Raw genomic sequence first — 21,948 nt, forward strand, 5'->3', positions numbered from 1 at the left:
AATATGAATACTTAAATAGATAAATGGTTCAAATGTCCCTGTTATAACGAAAAAAGAGAAATTGCTGATTAGAGAGATATTTAAAAAAAAAATTAAGAATGTGATGGCTGATTTTAGGATGCTTGAAAAAATTTAAGGATTGCCTTATGAAAGTATGTGGAGTTAGTGAGAGAACAAAAATGAAAACAGAAAAGTATGTGTGGATTGACGTAATTGATTATGTAATATATGCGTTGAATGAAGTGAAGAAAGCTGTTTTAAAAGAAAAACGGCATAAAGATGAGTTCATTTTAGTGTTGCTAGTATAATCATATGCCATATCATAAATCATATGTATAATTATATCATATCTAACTAATATACTTCAGTTACAAACTGTCGGTTGATTCATAGTTACTTGTTGCATCTCTGGCCAGGATTTCTTGATTTCTTAACTTGGGTTCGGCAGAAGCCCTATGATTACACGAAAGATTATTTGTACGAGTAGTTACTTTTTTGTTCTTAATTTAAGTTCATTATGTCTATCATTTAAATTTAATATAATTCTGTTTATGTAATGCGCAACTCCAATTCGTCTTGTTTGATCAAAACTTAAGAAGCATGCTAAAAGTTAATCGTGTCGTGTATTTTAATCTTTATTGATCCCAATTCAAGTCTGGTTAATCCCCGAGTTGAGTACATTCATGAAAGTGGTCGTTCATTGACGTGTTTGCGTAAGCGCAGAAGTAGGATATTTATTTCTGGGCGCCCCACTTGCCCGAAATTCAGGCCTAGTGTAAAATTTTAGAATACATTTGTTCAGTTCTAAATAGAATTTGGTGATTTACAGTAGTGTGCAAAATTGTGAAGTGAATGTTGTTGGTGCGATTAATATATTTCCGAGTAGATCTCTACAATGTTTAGAAATAGTTTGAAATTTAGAAATAGGACTTTTAGTGAATGTACTAGTGTATTGAAACGTAATCCTTTTAATTCTTGACGAATTTACCAAAGCTTTAAACAATGTTATCGTTTTTGTCTTCCTGAAAACTTATTATTTGACATTGTAAGTTATTTAATTGAACCTTGTTAAATTTTTATATTCATCACGAACTTCGGACAGAATGATGACATGTATTGTTTTTAAGTGCCTGTAAATTGGTTGACGCTAATTGCCTTTTATACTTTACTAGTAAAGTAGCCCACGTGAGTGCAGCTTTTATTTAAATTGTTCTGACATTATCAGAAGTTACCTCAGCTTTCATTATCGGATACCGACGGAATCCATTAGTGAAAAATAATGTACGACAGATCCTATTTTAATTATCTTTTATGTCGTCCATTCAAAGGGTATACAGTTTCAATCAGAAACAGGAATATTTGCAAAAGTTCTTTTTTTTGGGGCTCATCAAGAAGTTAATTATTGATAAAGAGCATTTCTTCTAAAGAAAAAGAAAACTGTTTCTTCTAGTATAGTACCTACTCTTTTCACTTCATCTTCACATTCGGTTTATCTAGTGAATAAATCCGCTTGAAATATCACGTATGTATAATTAAGATTTTGGAGAAGGACATAGGGGACCTTTCATCCCGGTGAAATCTTAAGGTTCCGTGGGATTTGAGAAAAACCTATATTTTAAAATTCGCCGCTTTTTGTAGATAACGTTAAATTGACGCGGGCGACGCTACAGGTAAAAGCTAGCTTACAATTGTGAGATGTCTTATAAGAATTCTGTTTGAATATACATAAGTTAAATTAAGCTTCTATTCATGGCTCTAACCGTATTCTTCTACAAATTCTAGGTTATAGAGAAAGTGTTTCATCCTTCAATGCTGATGTTAGTGGTCTTCTTTTGATCAGATATTATAGCGAGTAGGGCTTTCTGATCAAATCATTTTCTTGGCATCGGCTTAAAAGATCGGCGGGTAATAAATATAAAATTTTATAAGTAACAAAATACGATAGTGACATACATCAATCACATCTTTCATGGAATTCCTGCGTACTTCTTTCGTGACATCCACATTCATAACGCTCTTCATGCAAGCTCGTCAATCTCGAATACTCTTGACTTGTTACAGGAATACTGATAGGGACAGAAACAATGTTTTTGGTGTAACCCAAATTGATGATAGTTAGACGCATCGCGTATTTGTTTAGGATATGTCATCGTATCAGTCGTTTTTAAAGATTAACTGCTGTTTTATTATTCTGACACCAAAATGATGATAACGTGTTTTTATATCATAATAAACTTCCATACATACATACATATAGGTATATAAAATGATAAACTTAGCAAAAAAAAACCTTTTTTAAGTAAAATACAGATTTATTTTTGAGATTGTTTCTACTTATTAGTTTTTAAATGCGAAAGTAAGTTTGTAACGTTTCCTGTTTCTACAAACTACTGCACCAATGTTCATGAAATTTTGTATACATGTTATATGTATAGAGCGGAATTCCGAAAGGGGCAGGTAGTTCTTTGCTAGTGAGCCGCAGGCGAATGATAATTTTTTTTAAAACACCAAACCCTAATATTAATGAACAAAAACTTTAAATTGGTTCAGAAGGATCCTGTTGATAATAGGGTCAAGGACAGGCAATAAAATTGACGCAAATTTAGTATTTTTATTTTTGGTTTATTTTGATAGTTTTGAATCGTCTTCCTATAGAGTCAAACAGTGGTGTAATACAATCTTTTTGCCCACAGGAGGTCTATCGGACGGTGAAGCTGGCCGAGGTCCGAATCGGGGCCGCACCTCCAGAAGGGATGACCCGCGACGACACACACTGGCGGGTAATCACCTGTACATGCACCCCCACCCTGGAGCGATCAACTCGCTCGAAATGGAGGTGAGTTTACAGATTTTTGTAATAAGTACATATTTTTGTAATACAGATTTTTGTAATACGGATTTTTGTAATACAGATTATTGTAAAACAGATTATTGTAATACAAATTAGTGTAATACAGATTATTGTAATACAGATTTTTGTAATACAGATTTTTGTAATACAGATTTTTGTAATACGGATTATTGTAGTGCTTTTTATTTCCGTACTACAATAAGCTTTGAAACCGTCCCTAAAAGTAGATACAGTGCCGCAATTTTCATGGAAAAACCTTAAAATCACTTGAAAAGAAAATGGTGAACCGTAATTAATTACATGGTTAAGAAGAGTAAATGTATTATTGTATATGCCTTATTTTATTAGTAATGTTTTTTGATATTAAAACACTAGTAAAATGTTTTTTAATAAGGCATTCAGGGACGAACAAAAGTTAAATTAATTTCTTTCCAGGAAAGTTATAATCACATCGGTTCTAAACGTAAATTTGCATCGCTCGGAAAAATGTCTCCTCGCTTTAGCGGTGTCTAGGAAACGTTCGAAAAACACATTATAAAAAAATATTAGTCACATCTATATCCCTCGCGGGGAGGACAGAGACAGAGTAAAAAGAATGAAAGGCCACGTTCATCTGTATAGCTTGATGATGCAATGGACATTTAAATGACAGGTTGCTAGCCCATCGCCTACAAGAGGAATTCTAAGTTTATAAGCCTATCCCTAAGTTGCCTTTTACGACATCCGTGGGAATGATATGGAGTGAATCTATTGTTAAATAGTGGATACCACTCGGCTCAATTAAATAATTAGTTAAACTTTTATAATTAAATATTTTGATCAGGAATTTGTGAGTTAATTGGCTGTTCAAACCACATCGTCAAAGACATGTTGTTAAACAAGTTTCTGTCCAAGTTAAATGTATAGAGGTGGAATACAGTTTAGTTGGCGCGGAATCACACAAATATTTGGACTGGGAAGCGCACACGGCTCCGGCACAGAGATATAGCCGTTAGCATCGTGTGGTTTTGTGGGTTCAAGTTCTATTTAACTATCTGAGTTACTGACTCGCGTACGAAGGGTTCTGTATCATTCATTAGGTATAAAAAAAAGTTTGTTATTTGGGAAGTCCCCTTTAAATATTTATACTTTTATTTGCTTATTTATTTTGAAAGGTAATATAATAAAGGTAACAACTGAATATTCAGTGAAAATGTTAAGCGTCCACTTATTACCGTTATTAATATTGAGCAAAAATATACGAAAAAGAACACGTTTACTGTATGGTGGGTCCTAACGCCTTAGATTTTTTTTTATTTCCTTTAATCTCACCCTTCTACATCCGCAAAAAACTGTTCCTAGTCTACCTCTTCCAGACAATCGGCATTGTTTTTCTATAATTTTATGTAACCCATATCTATTTCTTTAACCTATTTTTACTTTATAAAATTTACTTTATTTTATTTTTACATAAGTTTTGTTTTATATTTTCCCAGCTATTCGGAAACCAGAGGATTATGAACGTACCGGAGTACGCAACTGTCACCAAATACCGCGATGGCAAGATTCGAACCTTAGATCCGCGATTGAGTAAGGTACGAGATCATTGATCGATCTCACGACCATGTCGTTACAATAATTGGCTTTTTAACACGCGCTTCTAACATGGTAAATCATTTTATCAGGTTATTATATTATTTTTTAAAGTACAGTCAAGTGGCAGACATATTAATAGTGCCCAAATTCAAGGCAGGGCACGTAATTTGTAAGCGGTGGAAACAGGTGCTGCAGTAGAGACCACGGGAGCATAAAATAAACATTCGAAGGCTACAATTGAGATAGAAGGATGAGAAGAACGTGAATTAACATAACGTTTTGAAAATACTTGATAAATTACTGCTTATCTTAACTGTAACTGACAAAGAAAAAGATTCACTAATATTTATTTATGCATGTTGAGTGGAAACCAAAAATATTCCACCAAGGCGATATGTACATTTCAGAAGCTCCGTCGCCTATACTTTACTAAATTTACAACTTGCGTCCCAGGATCCTTTCCTTGGTAACACTTCAGCTTTCACCAACCAGCTTCATCTTTCCTGTTTCTGATAAATGAAAAAAATTGCAATAAAACCAAATGCTGCAAAAATAAAATTATTATTCAAGCTTTAAAAAAATTAATTAATGTAAAAATTTCATCGTCCTATATTCTCAGAGAATTGAATTACTGGCGGCCTCTCAAAAATTTTTTTTATCCGAAATCGATTTTCCGTAAAGTGATTTTTACAAGTTAATTTAATTATTGGAAAAATAAGAATACCGCGCGTGCAAAAATATTTTGCGTTTGATATTGAGAGTTAGCATATATGCGTTTTGTAAAGTTGATAAAAAATAAACTTGTTGGAAAGTAAAGTGTTTTGACTTCTAATATAAAAATCAATTTATATTTAATATATAGGTACTATTTTACCCAATAACCTGGGACAAAGAATAAGAAGACAGAGGAATTATGAAGGCCATCGTCATATTGGCAATTACCTCAGAATCATGATTCTACTCCATCAGAGTCAAAGTGATATTGATATTTTTTTTGAGAAATAAAAAAATAAGACATAACATATTTATTTTATAAAAAAATATTGGTCTGACAGTCAAATATGCTGAATAGGTTCTCCTTTGTACAAATAACATTTCTTTCTTAGGAATTAAATAGGTACCTATTTTTTTTGTTGCAATTAAAAGTATTATTCTCTATCTTCATTTATTTTATCAACTATAATCATAATAAAGACTTGATTTATTTTATTAAATTAACAATTTTATGTAACTATCCTAGTTGTAAACAAAATGTGCAATGTATGGTTTGTACGAGTATTATGGTCTAATAGCTCTGCTACTAGACGTGGATGATGTAATTGTTCATTGTTATTAACTAGTCAATTGATGTAACATTCCCATTCAAGATATGACCTTTATTTTATCTAATTAATAAATTTTGTTCCATCATAATTTTAGCTAAATGATGAAAATAGGAAGGACAATAAAATTTACAATGCCCGGTTCAAAAATAATTTTATTTCTCTTTTGTTTTTTATTATTCATTTATTAACCGTATATTTCGTAGGAACATCGCATTTCTTTGTCTTAGTGCCCAACCACGATTTAACTAGGATTTTAAGAAATTAGTAGGTACTCAATTTCTTAAAAATTTAATTTCACTATGCATCTAATAATATCTGACATAAATATTTGATTTCCCATCCGAGAATCTTATAAAATCTCAATAGAGCACATCGCGCATCGATATTAAAAAATACGATGACGTCGAAGTGCAGTGGATGAAAAGTTATGAAAGAAATTATACGTACAAATTTTGATAAAAAGTGTTATGAGCATACATCACGCCTCCTTTCCGGTGGGACCTTCAATCCCCTAATTCCCGGAGGAGTAGGCAGGGATCACATCTTTCCACTTGCCACGCTCCCTGCATACATCTTTCGCTTCATCCACTCATCATCATCCATCATAACTCTCTTCATGCAAGCTCGTCAGTTTCGATTACTCTTGACCTGACTTTTTGACAAAACGTTATGAGCATGTAAGCAAGTATTTAATAGGCGATAACGAAATGGGTTCAGTTAAACCTATTTGTAATTTGAACCACCTTAACTTATTATTAACTGAAATAAAATCGTGGTTTTTTAAACAATTATATTTCTGAATAATAACTACCTACGTATTTTTGAATATAATGATTTGATACATTGGGAAAATATTGTAGCTCTAGATGGATGTGAAATGTGCATTAATTTGTAGTATAGATGGGTAATCGTGAACTAAATAACTTGACCTTCGTATCATAGATATCGAAATGCACCGTCATTCTTACTGCGTTTTTATACAATTTCCATCAATATATCTAAGAGAAAATAATATTAAAAAAATATAAATGTTTAAATGAGATCTAAACTTATCCAATAATAATAAGGTCTGGATTATATCTAGGATCTTATAAAATTATGAAAATATTATGTTGACTAGCATATTTTACGATCTAAGCAATATGATTGATATGTATCCAATAATTTATTGAATTCATATCATAGCCAAGTCATATTTGTTTTGTAAATAACTAACAATATTCCTTTATTATAATTATTTTTGTTAACATTTTGTGTTATAAGGATTTCGACAGCTGTTCTGGTGGGTTATTCATTTATATCATCAGAATGTACAAGTCAAGTATAAAAATCAAAACGTACGAGATAGTTAACTAAAAACTGCTGCTGTACTGCCAGGATTCTCATAAAAATTTTTTTTCAGCCACCCCTACCACGGGGCTATCCGACACCATCAAATGCCATGCTCTTCGATGACGACCCTGGCATCATGTCGGAGGTCGAGACCGCTTCGACCGGGTTCCGAAGGGGTGGCAAGCAGCGATCTTCGCTCCCCGTCGTCCGAACCCCGAGCAAGACTCTTGAGAGACCATTGGGTAAGTGATTCTCATTAGGATCACAGAGCACGGATTTAAGCGACAGACGCGTCTCCAGTGCTTTGTATTTAGGACATTTTTTGATGTATTTGTCCTCTTCGTGGTTTTTGTTCCGGTTGCGACCTGTCGGGGTCCACCATGAGCGATGCAAGTCAGGTGATTCTTTCCTAACACACGACCGGGTAAGAATTTCAAGTCAGGACAGTAATAATCCATAACTCAGCGTGAGGGAAGAGGCTCCCGTTTGAGGCTTTGTTAAATATTACTTAACTGAGAAATAGCTTTAGTTACAAGTAGATTCAAACCACGTGGCATTCAAGCCTAATATTTATTTAAAAAATCACTATTGCTCGGATTTGAATTCGTTTTTTTGGACTGTTTAGTAATAAGATTTGTCCAACTGAAAAACTGGTAGCAATACAAGGGTCAGTTTTTTCAGTGAACTTTAACGGCGAACGAAGTCGCAGACAAAAGCCAGTTAAACATAAAAGTACAAACGGTGTTTAGACAACCTTGCGACCAATTTGCTCGAAATGATTGCTTCAAAGCCCAGGCTTTGAAGCAAAGGCAGTTGCTGAGTATGCAACTGCAATAATTCCACGTGCAAATTCACTGAATAAGCAGATGCGATTTCAGGTAGCAGGCTGCAAACATTCAAACATTCTGTTTAATGTTATATGTCCCCGGAAAAGTAATAAAACCGGCCAAGTGCGAGTCGGACTCGCGCACCAAGGGTTCCGTACCTACCTTACTTACGTTTACGTTTCTACCTATTTATTAAAATCGACCAAAAATCGCTTATTTCATTATTAATTTTGAAAGGTAATATATGAGTAAATACGAGTATTTTTTAAAATTTATTTTAAGCGCTACCTTTTTCCGTTTTATAATTTTTAAAAAATACGAAAATACACATATATTGTGGGACGCCCTTTATAATTAAAATTTTTAGTATTTGTTATTATAGCGGCAACGAATATACATAAATTGTGAAAATTTTAACTTTCTAGCTATCACGGTTTAAGAGATACAGCTTAACGACAGACTGACGGACAGACAGACAGCGAAGGCTTAGTAATAGGGTTCCGTTTTTACCATTTAGGTACAGAACCCTAAAAGAGCTTTATTATTTTGTACCGTTCATAAATGCATTTGCACTCGCATCACGCCTTACTTGTCAAAGGACGATGTTACAATTTTACCTTTGCAGAAAGTATTAATGTTCGCATGTAAAAGGTATTTTATAAAAAACAAGTCTCACGAATCTGTTCTTCTACCGTAAAAATTTATGAGATCCGTGTAATAACTAATAATTATTTTAATATCGAACATCTTTTTCCGTTGATCGAGTTGGCTATAGATAGCTTTTAGACAAACATGTAAATGTAAAGACACACTGAGGGTAGGGATCTTTCTTGGTATTCAAAAACTGATTTAATATTATATTCCTGACTCCACGTAAAGTGGAATAAGGGTTGGAAAATACATTAAAACTGTGCATCGTGTAATGCAAAGTAAATATAGAAAATATAAAAGTACACGTCTTTTTAGATTTGTCGGCCTCTGTGGCGAAGCGGTAGTGCGCTTGTCTGTGTCACCGGAGGTCCCGGGTTCGAATCCCGGCCAGGGCATGATGAGAAACGAACTTTCTCTGATTGGTCTTGGATGTTTATCAATATACGTATTTATTATAAAATATAGTATCGTTAAGTTAGTATCTCGTAACACAAGTTTCGAACTTACTTCGAGGCTAACTCAATCTGTGTAATTTGTCCCGTATATATTATTATTATATTTATTTATTTAGAGAAATATTTAAACACATTCGTTGCGAAATAAGCTATATATTTGTTAACTGCGTATTTTAATTTCTGAAAAGATTTTGTGTTTCTTGGTATAAAAGTTCCCGAGAAATACGGTTACGGTGTCACATTCTTACTCGTACACACACAGTTCCCACATGTGGTTCCCGCAGTCTTATCCAAACTAGCTTTATCAGGTCCACCCGCGTTATACTAAAATGCCATTTCTCTCGTTCCCTAGGAATTACCAAAAAATTGCTTATGTACTTTTCTAAGGTGTAGGTAAATATATATTTAACAAGTTTTATCGAAATATATCCTTAATTATATTTTAACTTCATTTATATATAGGAATTCTAAGGGTGAAATAGTAACTCCAGTTTTTCTTTCTCAGGCTTGGTATTCTTGCAATACCGTAACGAAACCAAGCGGGCATTGCTGCCCAATGAGATAACTTCCATTGACACTGTCAAGGCTCTCTTCGTGCGAAGCTTCCCCAAGCAGCTGACTATGCAGTACATGGATAGTCCGCTTGTGAAGATCTACATCCACGACTCTTCTAAGGACATGTTCTACGAGCTGGAAGATGACAGGTTAGTGGTAAATTATGATATATTTAAGCTCCACTTGCTATAGACAATACTACAAAAAACAACACTATTGACACCGGTATTCTTCGTGGAAAGTTCTTCGTTAGCTAGCTAAGTTCTTTTCGAAAGCTTTTTCAAGCAGCTGATTCTGCACTACATGGATAGTCCGCTCGTGAAGATTTACATCCATGTCTTTTATAAGGACATGTTCTACGGCTGGAAGATGAAAGGTAAGGGGTTAATTAAGACTTGTGTTTCCAGCTCTACTTGTGACAGATATAGATTTAACTAGAAGGTTTCTTTTTTCCTGAAAAGGGCCAAGAAATTTTTAGTTTCCTCGGGAGCTCGCGGGACTTTCCTTCCGGATTTCTGATTTACATACCTACTTAACAACTATCTATAATATTCTCTTTGTAATGGAATTCTTGACTTGAAACTTCTTTTTTGTGTTTGATATGAAAAATTTATTAATTGTGCGGTATTGAGTTACTACATAAAAATTTACAAATGACTTCCTGACTTTATCCCTTTTTCGCCCTGTCGAATTTACAGCAAACAGAAAAATCTTGATAAGCTTGTTTCTTTTTCACAGTTGGGTTGAGAAACGTTATCTAGCTAAATATATTTATGTTCTTAAAATCATATAACTCGAATTTGTATGAAAATGTATCTAATGTAGCTTACAATATAAAGGTAAGTGGTATCTCTCCCCATCAGATGCTACAACGCTCTCCCGATGCCGATGCACCCCAGAAGTTATACATCACCCTTGAAAGCTTTGCTGTAAATCCTATAAGTCCTCTAATAGTGCCTTGAACTCGCAAAGGAACATTTCTCGAATGTTAGCTTCCTACGTCTATTAGTTTGGATTGTTCGTTAACTGTCAGTAACTTAGTGTAACTCAATAACGGAAGATCTTAATTATAATGTACGTTTTAGGTTTATTAGTATCAATAAGTTTATGTCTTATCATATATACACAAGCCAATGCTTCGTGCTATTTTTCTGTCGTGGCCCTACCGGAGGAAATTTCTTTACAATTAAGTAGTGCCCTTGTACAAAGTTTCTTAGTCTGAGTTGTTTTATTTTTTTATTGATGTATATTAATATATAAATAAATAAATATATAAACAAATCTTGATTGTTACCTATGTAGAGGTATTCGTTTTATTAATAAAATATGAAGAGATTATTATAGTCTTGCATAAATGGAGATGAAGCGAAAGAAGTATGCAGGAATCGTGGCAAGTGGAAAAATTTCGTTTCAGCCTACCTCTCCGGGAAAGAGGCGTGATTTTATGGATGTATGTAGAATAATTTAGAATATTTGAATTGCTTTTATTATTGCGTGGTGTATATATACATATGTATGTGTATATATCAAGCAGGCGTTCTTTGCTCTGTGCAATACTCGTTCATGTTGAACCAAATGCCTGATCCAAGAACATTTGCAGTGACCCATAAAGATTAACCTTTCATATTTGAACCTTATAATAAGTAATTTTTATTGCTTCCTTAATAAAAGTTAGGGGTAAAGATAACTGTTACATAGAAATCTTTATTCTAAATTTGCCAAGTATAAAATCAAGGCTTGCAAGCATCATTAGAAAATAGACAACTCAATAATATTATATCTTTTCAAAGTAAAAACCGAAAGTGTAACATGAAAAATATTTTATCTCAGTCGCCTTCGTACTTATTACATTAAAGAAAATTCGTGTTAACCGGACAAAATCTCACAGTGAATCTGTGCTTAGTGCACAAGAAAATCCGAAAATCAGTTTACGTGTTAGTGTGCTATTCATTTCACATTTCAATTCACCTTAAAGCTGATTACGCAGTGAAATATCTCCGTTCCCCAGTTCCGTCAGCATTCAAAGCTCTGTCAGCTAAACAGCATGTATGAAATGTTGCGAATCGCTTTGATTCAGGTTTCACGGTCGCAAACCAACTTCCGGAATTGCAATTTGAAATACGTCTGAAAACTGAAATCTTCTTACGGAATTAGCCTTCCGTTCGGGGAAAGTTTGTTAAGACTCCCTTCCAATTTTAATACTTCAAGTTTTCAATTTTATGAAAGATGATGAAAGATAGGAAAATGATATCTGGTTCTTTTAATTTCATACGTAGATATAATAATGAATTTATCTCTTTCGGGGTAGACAGAGCTAAAGATAGATAAAGACGAGTGTCGAAAAGATTTAAAAGGCTTCTGCTATATGAATTTTTTTTCACCTTTCTAAAAATCAATCACTTTAATCAATCCAAAGAAGAAGTTTTCTATCTATAAGATTTAAATTTCCAATATGCGGATATTCGTTAAGTAAAGGGATTGTTTGTTTATCATTTTATATTATGGAACAAAGTCAGATGAGGAAATTCAATTTCCATTAATTTTATGGGATACGTGAAATACAACGTGCGAGTAACAACTTCCTTCTTGGGCAGCCATTTGCCATTTATACTCAATAACACAAATCACGTCTTTATCTCTTACGGGGTATGCAGAGCCAGAAGTTACATGATTCAAATGCAACGTTTAATGATGGAATTCATGTTTAGACATATGAATATGAATGAAAAGATTGAAAGTCTTTCCCATGCTTAGGTACGTATACCGTTTCTTAGTTTACAAATACAAAGATTTTTATTTGCTTAACATTTATTAAATAGTTAAAATAGTTTCATGCATATCTCACTTTTTTGTTTGTATGTTATCCTTTATTTAAAACTAAGTAAATTAAAATTTGTCACAGAAATAAACTATACCGTAAGAAGTAATATGGACTACATTTTCTGGAAATTCCCGAAGTCGAGACCCCGGATAAAAGTGATTAATATTATTTAAAATCAAAATCACCATATCCATAATTGTTTTCAATTTTATACTTGCACATTCTTGTTTTTACAATTAATAAGTGTTGAACTAATTACAAATTTAGACCAAATTATTCAGTACAGTACGGTCAGGTAAGCGGTAAATTATAAAAGTATATACTTCTAGAAATATCATCGAAAGGCATTAAATAAAGATATCATAACATTGGAATACGAGATAATGGGATATACTCAAATAATAAACTAGGTAGCTATTTTTTCAAGTGATTTAGAATAACAATAAACTTAGTGGGAATATAAAAGTTATAACGACTACATAATTGGTACTTAAACTAATTTTGTGACTTTAGACAGATGTGATCCGCCATCTAGCGGCGTCTATAGGTAGCTATTTATCTTGACAAAGCACGCAAACCTTGTTCAAACATTCAACTCTTGGCGAGATTAAGTTAATATGCTTCTTAGTGGTATCCCCTCGTGAAGAGTGTGACTTTTGGCACATACGAGTAGTTTGCCGGCGCGATTTTCCTAGCTCTGTGTTTGCAGCGCAGAAATCGAATGAATGTATTAAGGATTTCTAAGTATACTCTTGGCGTTTCTGTATACATTCTATATACAACAACAATCATTTCTTATTGCATGTATTCTTACTTTAAAATCTGTAACAAATATATATTTATTTAATGGTACTAGAAATAGAGATATAAATAAAAAATATATACCTTAGTCACGTCTATATCCCTTGCGGCGCTAGACAGAGCCAACAGTCTCGAAAAGACTGATAGGCCCCGTTTAATTGTATTGCTTCATGATGGAATAAGATTCAAATAATTACAGATTGCTAGACCATAGCCTACAAGAGGAATCGCAAGTTAATAAAACTATCCCTTAGTCGCCCATTACGACATCCATGTGAAAAATATTGAGTGGTTCTATTTTAAAGTGCCGAAAACCACACGACACTTTATATAATAGATATCAATAATGCAAAATGGAAACAACACATATTGAATACTTAACTATTATGATACGAAATTCTCATGAGCAAAGCCGCAGACATATAAGCTTACCCTGAATTCTTAATGTAGAACGTAGAACTGTAGAACTAAATGTAGAACGAACGAACGAAATATTAGGAATAGCATAAGTACATAAGTAATTATTTAATTGCAACAGCACACGTTATGTAAGTTTTTCTTAGTGTGCCCTAATTTTACATTCGGGAAACCAAAATTTAATAAAATCTTCAAATTGCAATGCAGTATAGGTCAGTTTATCGAATTAAGTAATCTATAAATTAATCTATAAATCGAAGGTTATGGAAGCCGAGGAGTATGTGCGATACGTATTGCAATGTTTTTTTGGATTTATTTACGCGCCTTACCTTTACTTAAAATTGTAAAATATTTTTCAGATTATTTTCGTTTTATATTTTTTGCCTATCTGTGGTGGTTTCGCAAAACATTATTAAAAAATCTAGGAATCGCTAAAGCTTTTCATCGAAGGCGGCTTATACGCCTGTAAAAAAGTAGTCTTCGCTTTCGCGTTTATTATATCGAAGTATCCAAGTAATACAACTTAACGACGTTTGTACCTATGTTAAATTTTACATACCTATGGATTTATTATTTTATTTTCCGGGCACAGCCTTACGCTTTGTGCATCATATATGTATTTCAGCCAGTGCTGCAAAACTCCATCTAGATTAAAAGTGCAAACAAGCTCTCAGAAAACTGTAAAAATTTATTTGGAAAATTGTACAGCTACCCCAACATAGTTGAACGAACGTTTCTATGGAAGTTAGTCTTTTTTTATGAAATTCCCTAACGGCCAACGGACGACCTATGTATATTTGCACGTGTGAACTAAAATTTACAAATAAAGACTCTAGCTTTATTTGTAAATTTTAGTTTTAAAGTACCTACTTATTTCGGCTAAAAAGAAAGTGGCTTAAATCACTTAGAATGTAATCGTTATCCTAGAGAACAACCGGTTGGATAAAACTAAATAAAATATATTTTGAACATAATATAATCTCCGGTAACCGTAACCGCGATTCAAATTAACTAAACTCAATATTGCACGAAACCAGTGGAACGGAAATCATGAAGACTTAATATCGACGGCAGGCGATGACTTCGACTCTTATTAGTATGGCAATAGAGCTCAAAGATTACTGGCTGGATTATCACCTTCTTCGTAATGTTTTCTCTGCCTGTGCCAATTTGCCTTAACATCGTTGTAACTGAAAATAAAATCGCCTAAAAATAAAAGTTTAGCCTATAAACTCTTTTAGCGTTTCATAGTTCTGTTATTTCAATTACTTATTATACATTATTTTTAAAGTATTTTTAACAATATTCTATTTATTTAAATAAAGATAAACAATCTTTATTTCATTGTTAACTCAATCAAACTGCAAAAAAGTGTAGAAAACTGTAAAAAATTATTTTAAGAATTGTACAGCTGCCCCAACATACTCGTAGTTGAGCGGACGTATACGGAATACTTAAGTATTTAAACATTCCATCCAGATGTTAGGATATATATAAATTAGATATTTGCAGAGACTTAAGTAATTACAACTCTTGTTTTAATCTGTTTTCTTAAGTACTCTAATAGTAATTTAAGAGACAAGGAAGGGTTGATCAAAGATGCCAGAATTCGGAATCGCGTCGTTGCCAGTAGACAAACGTCAGTACAAAGTCCATATAAATAAACACTACTGGTAAAGTTCAGCTGGTGTCTTACACTATACTTACGAAAATCAATGTTCAATGTTCTCGACACGATATCTATATCATAGGTTCTAGTTGCGCCCTGTACCTGTCACTTTTATCCAACGCCAGGCGTCGGGATGATATGTTGATTCCCTTTATCCCGATAAGATTCGTTTTGTATCTGAAAAAATGTTTTAATGTCAATTTTATGATTCACTAACTTTTGCCTGGGCTAGTCGGACGCGCGTTGTTTTTGACGTCTATACTTTTTTAGTAGTATTTGAATAGGGATTAGGTTCGAGTCCACATTGTTTGCATTAAAACTCAAATCCCTTATTCAGTAAAGAGTGATGAAAAAAAATGAAGAGCGAATTCTTATTTCGTATGTTTTCCAATAAAAAATACCTACTTACATGGAATAGCCATTATTTTGTTTTCAATGCAATACATGAATTTACTTTCCAACCAGTTATAATGAAGTACATAAATATATAAATATATAAATAGATTAACCGACTTGGTATTACATGGATCTCACAACTTTTTACGGTAGAAAGACTGAGCTGCGAGACTTGGGTTTTTTTACAGGATGTTTTTGATGGCATGGTTTCTGATGAATTTTCTTAAAGGCTTATATTTATTTTATATTTATTTCTTAGATTTCCGTACTTAAAGAAATGTCCAATCATGTGTTTTTAATTCCGACGACCATTTACCATTTTGCAAGAAATAATGTTGTTCATTTTAATGGGCTAAACACACCCTTACCCACCCTATACCCCCTGCCGTTATGCCTCATATAGTAGGTACGTATTATACACCTATTATTATTTTCTATTATACAGTAAAAATGATTAATTAACTGCAAATGTAAACTTGTAATCCTGTATATTTATATGGGATTACAAAGTTATTTATGCAGTTGGGGTATTTCGAAAACTGGACCGAAATTACAAAATATTTAGGTTTTCCCATGATTAAGACACTAAACTCTATCTGTATTATAAATTTGAAGCTTCTATGTCTGCTAGAAGTGCTTGACTTTTGATGATCGGTGAGTCAGTGAGTGACAAAATTCAAACACAAACAAGTTGTCATTCTTAAACTACTGGTTTAAATTGACTGAAATTTTAAATATAATGTGTTTATGTAATGCCTGATTAGTTACTGAAAATTCAGGCTTCTTGTTTTATCCACAACGAAATTATAGGGGGGTCGAAAATAGCCTGAATTGCTTCGAGAAAAGGATGGCACAGCCGTGCCGCTTTTTTTTGCTCGACTTGGCGGATTTGGCTGTGAGTTTTAAAGTTTTTGCTTGTTTTAATGCTTTGTTGTTGACATACTCACATTGATTGCAAATAAACGTTTCCGTTTTACGTTTATAAAAATCTATAATAATTTTTTTTAACACCAAACATTAGTTCGTACCTTTACATACAATACGTAGGTAACAATGAATGGTTCTGTGAAACCGGTATTGTTACCTACTTATTACGTTTCAAGTGATTTAAGCTATTCTGCTACGGCGGAGAATAAGTACCTTCTTTAAGTTATAAGTGTTTTTATTTAATTTGATTCTTAACTTTATATGAATATTTTTATCCAATTTTTGCTTTATATTTCTAAGTCTTTCTGTCTTTTTTGTGGGCTCCCTGTTGAACCCTCGGCTTCTTTGGGGATTTCCGGTATTTTTCGGTGACTATCTCTTCCGTCGATCTATAGTTTTTTATGAGTATTAAGTGCGAAACGCCTTCGCTTGAAAACTGCGCCCGTTCATAAAAGCGTACTAAATGATTGTGAACATCAGTTTGTCGGCGATAGTTACAAGTCTTACAGTTTATTCTAAGCTGCCGACTTGGAGATAAAAACTGAATAAAATCCGCCGATGACCGAATATATCACTTTTTGTTATGCCCCACTCTGGAAACGGAAGTGTGAAGAACGACAGAGTATCCAATTACATGAAATACAACGGAAATTCAATTTCAAATATAAGTCCTACCTAGCGAACCCATACCAAATCAATACGTGTTTACATGGGGCGGCTGAGTACACCATTGAATAATTTTCCTGATAAAGCTGCACTAACGAACGTAGGTACTCATTATTTGTCTCAATGCAAGCATCTGCGTGCCTACATTTTGAAACTTACCGGCGGATAATGTTGCTAGGCAAATTACGAACGTCCCGACTGCCATAACAAGCTCAGAATGGTACACGGATCTACTTCTTTCTCGTTTTGTTATCTCCCTCTACGACATCATCCTGGCGTTTTTTTGTACCTATGTCTAAAAATTGACAAATTTTTCCCCTTTCTCCAACAGATTTTGTCGAAGTGAATATGGGACCATATCGGAAGAATATCCGTTGAACCAAAAAAGAATCATCAAAATGGTCAAACAAATTCGTAATAAAAATCCGGAAAAAGAAGTGTTCGCGAGGTATTTTCGATAAATGACAATATGTCAAAGCCGCGGGCAAAAGGTGTTTATTCTTGGGCAAAGTCCCCCCGCGTAATTCCACGGTTCAATATGTAGTCGGGCGTCGCGGCTGCCGGCCGCCATTTTGGATGAGTCTTATGTGCTCACAATAAAGCTCAATATAGCGACGACGCCTCGACTCTGTGGGTGGGGCATCTGAAATTCTACATCTTCTATCATATATAATATATTAGTTTTTAAGTGAGGCTTTCTTCTTTGACTTCGCTAATAAGCTGACGTGACGCTAATAATGAAAAATTTAATATAGGCAAAACAAATATATATATATATAACTATCCCCGTGTAAGGTCACAATCTCGAACACATATATTCTTATGTGAAACAAACTCCAGTTACATCAATCAATCAATATATCGTGACTTAGTTTATAAAGCTCTTGCCGTGCTGAGTGATTGTTGACTCACTGACAAACAATCTACAACTTACCTACAGGTCGTAGGAGGCTGAAATTTGGAATGTATGTTGTTCGGGAAGTGCAGAGAAGCACTAAGAGGATTATCGGATCTATAGAGATCTGAACTTTGGCATGCCTTATGGGTGCACTTTATAGTTTAGAGAGGATTTCCCAATATTACTAAAATGAACGGTGTTCATCGTTTCACGCAGGCGAAACCGCGGGCATATTCTACTTTGTTAAAATATACGTATATCATTTGAAATTATTATTTACGAGGAAAGGTATTTGATAAATAGCACCCAAGCGATGCCTAATAAGAGGCTGCCACACAATAAGACAAATACTTAAATCATTATATTACCATAACAACTGAATGAGAGGTTTTTCCTCGGAGTATAAAAATGTCTATTGTATGTGATTTAATCAATTCCAACCTATTCAATTATTATGGTGACAGGGAAATGAATCGCGGTAAACCTTCAATAATGACGTGTAATAAACAAAGTCAATTGCACAAAATAAATATTCATACGCTGAATAAAAGCGAATCTTTCTACAAAAACTTCCTAAGACTAAGATTATTTCAGTCTGCCGTACAATTCATGTAATTCACATTAGAAACGCCTCCAAAGTAATTCATAAACAATTCTTCTTTTACTTGAAGTTCTGTCTAGCCCGTTAAGGATAAAAGTAAGCACCTGTAAGTTCGAAAGGGCTCAACGTCCTACGTGAAAACGGGACGGAGTTTATGCCATGGGCGCCGTGGCTCGGTCGGGCGGTCGCGGTCACAGTACATTCCCGCCTGTAGCCCTATTCATACTGTTTAAACACGCTCCCTTATATCTGTGACATAATCAGTTTGTGATAATGAAACAGAGCAAAAGTTTCAGCCATGTGCACGACTACCGGTGTCCGTAAGTCTTTTCTAACCTTATACTTACTTGTGTAGTTTGTTGTCGTTTCGTGAGCCGGCTTATTACCACTACCGGCTTTTTTATTTTTAGTAAGTAATAAACGAACGTATATCTATTGGTGGGTGGGATTAGTCTTAATTAGTACATAGTGACATATTCAAATTGGTATAAAATATATTTTCTTTTTAATATACTAAACGGATTTATAATTTCAAGAATGTGTACAACACGTAGACGTACTATTCAATACTTGCAGATATAGTTTTTGGCTTATATTCTGTTATTTCACAATTATTTTGCACATTTTCTTTCAATAAAACGACAACCGAAACTACCTTGGCACTGAAACATTAAAACTTAGTTCCATTTAATCTTGCAAAAAATAATAAAAGCAGCAAACGATTGATGTTATCGCTTTTCCACCTTGCCGGCACTGAAAGGCTTTTTTGAACGTATTTCACTTACTTAGAATGGCATTGAAAACACCGCAGATAGTTGAGTAATTAGAACTTCTTATTTTACAACCATTTAAAGGAAAAAGCAGAGAATTTATTTCACTCCTTTCACCAAAGATTATTACTATGAAGCCTTTCCCTTTTTAACGTTTCACTTTGCCGTTTTATATTTTTTTTTAAACTGAGTGTTCTCGTTTGTGAAATAAAAATGAAATGGGTATTTTCGAAAGTATTAACGGAACAGAAAAATGTTCCATTATTATTTGCATAAAAAGAAATAAATAATTAGCAGTCTTATGAAGAAATTGTTATTTACATTTTGTGCGAATTGAAAAGAATTTAAAAACACTGCGATGCGAAATGGCAATGGCTTCCAGAATTCTGTCTGTGTTCTTATTTATGTTGCTGACTGTACCATAATACACATATCCCCTCGTAAGAAGTAGCGAGTAACAGCTAGTGTATACATATAATATGTAGTAGTTACGACGTCACAGCTATTTATTTGGTTAGTTAGGGTCGTTTATGTATGTATGTGAAGCTTTAGTTCTTAAACCTGGTGGTCCTTTGGCGTTGTTTCTCTCACACAAAGATTTTGTCGTTATAAGAATAATATATGTAAACATAAATATTTCATGAAATCAAGATTTTCGAAGGACGTTTTTCCTTTTAAAGTATTGCACACACTAAACATTTGAAAAATACTATGTAAGGCTATATCACCTAATGTAGGTACTACTACGGGGTTTTTTTCGCAGATGATATGATCATTTCTATCTTTGTACATTTCTTTGTATTCTATTTATATGAATTTCTAAGTCAATGAATAACAATAATTACAATGAAATCTTTTTTTATATAATAATTTGAGTGGGGTTGACCTCACCTGCCTGGTAGATAGCAAGATGAGGCCTAACTTGTTGCACGAAAATTCAGACAATGCCTATTCAAGTATTCTTTAAAATCCCCAAGTTGTATTCATTGTCGAAGAACGATGCGGGGAGGGAATTCCAAATTACAGCGGTTCGCACATACAACCATCACCTAAGCAAACATTTCTTGACTGAGCCGGATATCGAACTCGTATTCAGAAGCAATGAGGTTACCGCTGCGCTGCAGAGTTCCTCCCTAACTAAATTGTGAGAAACTTTGCTCATGTACTGTTTTAAGTAAGTTGCAGTGAAGGAAATTAGCATATACCTACTACATATTTATTACGGGAATAATTAAAGGAGCTGTCAAACAAATAGTGTTGAGTTCCAAAGCAAGCTTTGCTCGCAGTATACTGTTACCTACATGAGGCAGTCTTGTATAGGACAATGTGGTAAAGTTTCACAAGTGATATTGAAAATACAAAATTTCATCATTAGGCTTCCCAAGGTGCTTACTACATTTGATTATATTTTTGCCTGGAAAACATTTTCAACATGAAGTATCTGGGTTTCGCTTCAGCTCCGTCAATAATTCTGACTAATTACAATCTTCAGTGTCAATCTTAATCGAAATACTGTCTGTATTTAAAACCATTTCAATAGTTTGGTACCCTTGTCACCTTTCGTAAGACATTGATAGCTATCCCAGAAATCCTTTCCTAGAAGGCTTTTATCTATTTTATAAATGGGAAAGTCAGATCTATGATTTATCAGAATTATGAAATCACTAGAACTTGGTCGATCAAGCGGAGTAGTGTTTCTCATCAGAAAACCCACAAAAACGTATTTTATTTTTCATGTGCGAAAATGATTGTAGGTCTGTAAAACCCAGCCCAGTCTATAGAATTTTGCCCTCGTGTGCTACTAAAAGTTATAAGTTATAAGTGGTTATTAGTAAATGTATACAAATATTGCTCGTTTAATAGTAAAGAATAGAATCCTCTCAAACAATCACACGCATGAGTTCCAATTACGATTTATTGTTTTTATTTTTACTAACTATTGAGTTCATTGGACCATTAATAATGAATCCCTTGGCTGAAAGTGCATCTGGGAATATGCTATGACGACATTCCCCCGATTCTATCATTGTATCAGCTAACTATGCACTGATATCAAAAGGTATCGCTTATTGTTCTGTGGATGTCACAGACATGTATTGATAACCCGCTACCTTTGTCCCGTTGCTTGGCAACTGATAACGTGGGATAGGCAAAGGTCGACATTTGATTCACGTTCAGTCCATCATTAGTTCATACAAATTTTGTTGTTAGATACTTTTGAAAAGATCTGAAAAGAAGAACCTATAAAAAGGTTAAACTATTTTCTTAGCCTTACGAAGGAAGGTATTCATTCATTCCAAAACTAAGAGATGTTAAAAAAGTGGCAGGAAATATCTCTAAATAATCTCGGGAAGCAGAGTAAATATACGTTTAACAAAATTCAAAATCAACTTGCTATTGTGTGATGTCAT

General features: G+C 33.8%; 1 protein-coding gene across 13 annotated transcripts in view; it reads left to right on the top strand.

Annotated features, from left to right (window-relative positions):
• The window catches only part of LOC106133912 (coiled-coil domain-containing protein AGAP005037), a 144,118-nt gene that overhangs the window by 59,441 nt on the left and 62,729 nt on the right, over window positions 1–21,948 (top strand). For 11 of the 13 annotated variants that reach the window (XR_001228582.2, XR_001228583.2, XM_060953570.1 and 8 more), the window contains 4 exons: window positions 2,694–2,836; window positions 4,327–4,425; window positions 7,154–7,325; window positions 9,522–9,720. Coding sequence is in view for 11 of the 13 variants with exons in the window: in XM_060953570.1 (XP_060809553.1) it covers window positions 2,694–2,836; window positions 4,327–4,425; window positions 7,154–7,325; window positions 9,522–9,720 (613 nt within the window). In the remaining 2 variants the exon portion in view is untranslated. Of the gene's footprint in view, window positions 1–735; window positions 1,046–2,693; window positions 2,837–4,326; window positions 4,426–7,153; window positions 7,326–9,521; window positions 9,721–21,948 lie in introns of those variants that run through there. The other 2 variants (XM_060953578.1, XM_060953575.1) reach the window with 2 other exon arrangements.

Source organism: Amyelois transitella, chromosome Z, assembly GCF_032362555.1.
Source record: "Amyelois transitella isolate CPQ chromosome Z, ilAmyTran1.1, whole genome shotgun sequence".
In the NCBI taxonomy this organism is placed as follows: Eukaryota; Metazoa; Arthropoda; class Insecta; order Lepidoptera; family Pyralidae; genus Amyelois; species Amyelois transitella.